Raw genomic sequence first — 5,000 nt, 5'->3', positions numbered from 1 at the left:
CGTTTTTCCACTGTAAGTGAAGATGATTTCGCGTTGAAATGTTTTTTTTTTCTCTTTTTTTGAAATAATCACCTGTGTATTTATACTAAAACAATTATTCGCCTCAGGCGAAGTGATTGTCGGTGAATATTCACCTCGACTTCGTCTCGGTGAATATTCACCGATAATCACTTCGCCTTCGGCGAATAATTGTTAATTAATAGCAGAAAAAGTGGAATATTGCCACGAAACTGTTACTCTCTCAAATACAGCTGAAAGCACTGGTGAAAAATAAAATGTCAAAGCAATAGCTGTAAATTTTGGTGAGCACTTTAAGGTAGTAAAAACCGTTATGTAATCTCGTCTTTTCACTCAAAACTCGCAAAATGTTCCTTCCAAAACAATCAAACATGGTTTCATTGAAATCGGATCTCAACAAGGACGGATGCAATCAAAAAGTGAAAAATTATATTATCTTTTCGGCCGTTTTTCCTCTGCTCAAAAAATTGCAATTCGATTTCATCTTTCCAAATACAATTTCCCTAATAAGTCACAATATTGCAAAGGAAATTGGCACAAAGACGGCAAGCGGGTGTCTTACGTTATGGTCTCCGCAACCTACGTGTGGAGGGAAATATCTTTGAATCCGGAAAGAAAAAGTTGCGGGATTCAAAAATATCCGGATACGTGTGGACTGGGCCTAACTGTGCACTCGATTTATTACGTGGCATTAACTTTATGGCAGGGAAACATTTCGACCTCCCAAATCAATTCACTTCGCAGAAGCCGCGACCAATTTCATTTTGTTAAATTGTACACAACGAAGAGGTTGCCTATTTACCGAGTTACGATTTCGAGTTGGATTTCGAGTTGGATTTTCAAGTTGGAGTTTCGAGTTGGATTTTCGAGTTAGTCAGTGTAAACTGTAGACTGCATACCAGGGATATTAACTGCCTCAACATTGTTTTATGCCTAATTAGGCCTTATGTTAGCACTTCTAAAGGGTTTAGGCTTTTTCAACAGTTACATTATACCCTTAGTCTGCATTTTACCCCTGGTCTGCAGTCCGTATTTTACACTGACCAACTCGAAAATCCAACTCGAAAATCCAAATCGAAATCCAACTCGAAATCCTAATTCGATAATTAGTCTGTCTCCATAACGAACGGCAGTAAAGAATCAACACCCCTAGCGTAGATCGGCTTTTATTGTTTCTGACCGAGCATCAAATTTGAGTGATAAGCGAAGCAAAACGAACCGGATGAACAAAATACTGAATTGCATACGATTAAATCCCACAAGTACTTTGCCACAATTATAACGTAATCGACAATTCCTCGTTTAAATTAACATTATGCCCAAGCTTGTAGAAATATCAATTATTCTAGAATCGTGCTAGAGGATTCTTTAAAGATTAAAAAAAACACACTTATAGAAAGCAGCCTGTCAACCTAGAGTTTTGTCCGATAAAACAATAATAAATTCACAGGAAATTCGCTAATACAAAAGGTTTAGAGTTACACTCTAAAATTTTATTATCAGGTAAAAATTTAAAGCCGAGTGAATGGCTGAAAAAAAGACCAGCGTGGTAAATCGTTGAGCACACGAATGCGAGAGGCAATACGTTCTGTTCATCTTTGAAAAAAAATTTTCCCCTCTGTGTCCTGTCATGTACATTGAGGCCACAAAATATACAAGTGCTTGAATTCTATCAATTTAAGGATGCAAGGTTTACTCGAAAGAAAACTGCTCTTTATAATAGTGGGATGAGCAGATTATTATTATTACTATTTTAAACACAAATCAGCCTACTGATTTATTTTAGAAAATGGTGACTGAGATATCTTTGCTTGTGGATAGGATTTTAAGAGCTCTAAATTAGTGGGGGATCTTGAGATTTGCACAAAGAAGCTAGACAGTACGCTGTGATTCCTTAGTCGTCTTATTCCTGAGAAGAAATCAAGAAGTTCCTCTGCTTATTTGTTTTCTTTTTCGTGTATTATTTTAATATATTCCCTTTCAACTTTATATCAGAATCTTTTGATCTTCAAAAGGAAGCAATTTCAAAATACTAGGCTACAATTGTCTACTCGTTGAAGCATTGTTTTGAGAACCGAACGAGAAGTGTGCGCTCTATTCGCATGCAAATGAGAAGGTTGTGCTGAAGTTTAGGACAAATTTGTAAATATCAATAGAATTGAAATGTTGTTTCGCTAAACTGAAAATCTTTAATTTTCTAATCTGGGCTTGTTAAAATTTTTATTAAGTTCTCAAAGTCCCTTACCCGATTCGATCTGAGATTGTAGCGATAACCAAAGCACGAGGAAAAGTTTGAAACGAAGCCGACGTGAAATACGAAAGGCGGTTCAACGATGACTTTTTCCGTTTCAGAATATTGTTATATTAGTACCCTTCACAGCGATTTATTCCAATTCATAAGAAACCCGATCATAGACTTTGTTTTCAAATTGAAGTTTTTCTCCTTTCGCCTGGTTGAAACGGGTTTTATCAGACAGCAAGTAAGAGGAGAAGAAGAAAATGTTTAAATTATTAACTAAGCAACGATTATATTCAATAAAAACAGCACAACACGACAGCTGTACCAAAACCGATGCAAATGAACTAAAACTCAAAACATTTCGTCCCCATTTCCTGTCATAGCTTTAAAATACTACAAAATAACTTGAAAGCGAGACAAAAGAAAAAAAGCAGGCATTTTTAGTGTACTCTTAACAACTAGACCGCTCAAACTTTTAAAAGGCACTTTTAATGAGCGGGAAGGGAAAATGAAACGAGAGACAACATACGCAAGCACGAAGAGTGTAGCTGTTGCCAGATTACAAACGCAAGAGCCTCTTTTGTAAAGTTTGTAGTTTGTCCCTAAAACGATTCAACAACAATTGAGACTTTGATCTGGTGAACTTACACGGAATTTTGATTTTCAAGGCTAGAAGTGCTTCTCGAAAGAGAAATGACAGTCCGCAACATCAAATCACAAAATAATACCAGGATCATATCAATCACGGTGGACATCCACAGCTCTTCTTAGTTCCCTTACCTGTATATTCAGCAAAGCCATCATCATATTTATTTCCGTCGTAAAATCCGTGTCCTGTAAACAAGAGATGCAGCAATAAGAACAAGCAATCACACAGAAGGCTTTATTCTGACACGACATTATACCAACCTTTCAGCCTCCCATTCTTGATCCCAAAACTCGCTTGTCGCGTCAACACAGGAAGAAGAAAGTAACAGAAACATAACAATACGAGTGTCTGTTCGAAGCCCTTCCACATACTCCCAGAGGTTTGTTCCACAAGAAAGGAACTTCAAGGGAAAAACCTTCGTTTGTAACCCCCTGGATCAAGAGTTCATATATTAACAAATTTCCCTTCTCGATGCTAATTTTGCTTCAAAGTCATTTACATAACAAATATTCAACAATCAAGTACGTTTGGCAAGTAAATGTGCCTCAGGAAATTCACAAGCGGCCCAAATATGACATCAGAGCGGCTTTTGTTCTTACTTTTCAACAACGCACAGGAATCGGAATAGTTTCTTAGCCCAAGTGGAGTTTTTTGTTATCCTGTAAAAGACGACTTTTTCCGTCATTTTTAAGTAACCTGGAGGGGTGGCGATTATTTCCCTAGGGATTCTGTCTGAATTGTGAAACGGATTTAATGCTTCTCACCAACATATACAGAAAACATTCAAGCAGCAAGATCAGAAAGCAAACAAACACTTAAAAAAGCATAAATCTATGATACATAGCTCCACATCAATTTCAAATGTTGAATCGACTTTTGTGGTTCCGATTTGAGGTGAGAAATTTGGTTACGGTCAGTTTTATTCAGAAACTACTATTTATGCTATAACCTTCTGTCGTGAAATAGTAGGAATGGTCGATTTTAGGAACATAAAATCTTCATGAAAACCGCAGAAATAACCGACAGAAGCTATAAAGAAGTGAAACAACTATTATTTATCCTGAAAAAAGCAATACCAGCCTTTTGAATTTACAGATAAAATCGCCTCTGCTTCTCGCTTTAATTAAGCAACCTAAATCAACAAAGAAACTCTTCTTCTTCGTTCTGTCCTTCCAGATTTACACGATTCGATAAAAAAAAACCAATGAAAAACGTTCCTTTACAAAGTTGTTTTAATTTAAGCTGGTACAAAATAAAGAGTGGGTGATAATCAACATCGAGTCAAGATAGACTTTAGCAGTGTCTTCTTAAAATCTCCCAGCAACAGAAGAAAGTTCTTGGGTCTTCGTAATTAGGTATCACCACTGAGCCCAATATTTATATTGAGAACAGCTGCTTTCGTTCATAGATAACCTTGCCTTCTAATTGGTCCGTCGACCGCGCGTGAAAATGGTAGATAAATTTGCCGGCTTTGCCACTTGTAATAGTTATTTGCATTGGTAACCTGCTTAAGTGCGATTGGTTATTATTATTATTATTGCACAAAAATCAACAACCCACTGCAGTCGGCTGAACAAATACACATCTGACAGCTTTAAATGCAGAAGCATACCACAACTTTCTGTAGTTGTCGTCTCATTATGTCTGTTGGCAAAATTAAGCCCATAAGCCATAAGCCTTGAGAAGCAAGTTCGAGTAGAAAACTTGTTTTCTCTGACAGCAAAATAACGCCGATAGCCCAACATTTTTTATTTGTTTTAGTCATAAAAGCAGCCCTCAAAGTTTTCTTCTTGTTGCATTAACGTACTGGATTTGATTTGGTTTAACTGCATCTCGCTGCCAAATGCGTTTGGTAAATCGCATCAAAAATGATCCCTCATCCGACTGAAGATTTACAAGGATTTACTTAAAATTTATGATCGACTGAGACTGATCTGAAACAAGAAAGGGTCATTTTCTCCCCAAGTTATAGGAAGTCAATAATTATGAAAATGAATTTTCGATTCGGCTTCTGGTTGTGTTCTTTGCTGCCTGAGAATCAATTGATGATCACGTAACGAAGGATTGTACAGAAGCTCAACAATCAGCCATTCA

At 36.8% G+C, this 5,000-nt stretch overlaps 1 protein-coding gene across 2 annotated transcripts in view; it reads right to left on the bottom strand.

Moving 5' to 3' along the window:
• The window catches only part of LOC138000132 (hatching enzyme 1.2-like), a 17,886-nt gene that overhangs the window by 7,634 nt on the left and 5,252 nt on the right, over positions 1 to 5,000 (bottom strand). The window contains exons 1-2 of one of the 2 annotated variants that reach the window (XM_068846308.1): positions 3,167 to 3,380; positions 3,038 to 3,091 (exon numbers count right to left, since the gene is read on the bottom strand). In XM_068846308.1, coding sequence (XP_068702409.1) covers positions 3,038 to 3,091; positions 3,167 to 3,275 — 163 coding nt within the window. In that variant the 5' untranslated portion in view covers positions 3,276 to 3,380. Of the gene's footprint in view, positions 1 to 3,037; positions 3,092 to 3,166; positions 3,381 to 5,000 lie in introns of those variants that run through there. The other variant, XM_068846309.1, reaches the window with a different exon arrangement.

Source organism: Montipora foliosa, chromosome 4 (assembly GCF_036669935.1).
Source record: "Montipora foliosa isolate CH-2021 chromosome 4, ASM3666993v2, whole genome shotgun sequence".
NCBI classification, from domain to species: Eukaryota; Metazoa; Cnidaria; class Anthozoa; order Scleractinia; family Acroporidae; genus Montipora; species Montipora foliosa.
The sequence above is the reverse complement of the archived record's forward strand: the minus strand, read 5'-3'. Positions and strand labels throughout refer to the sequence as shown.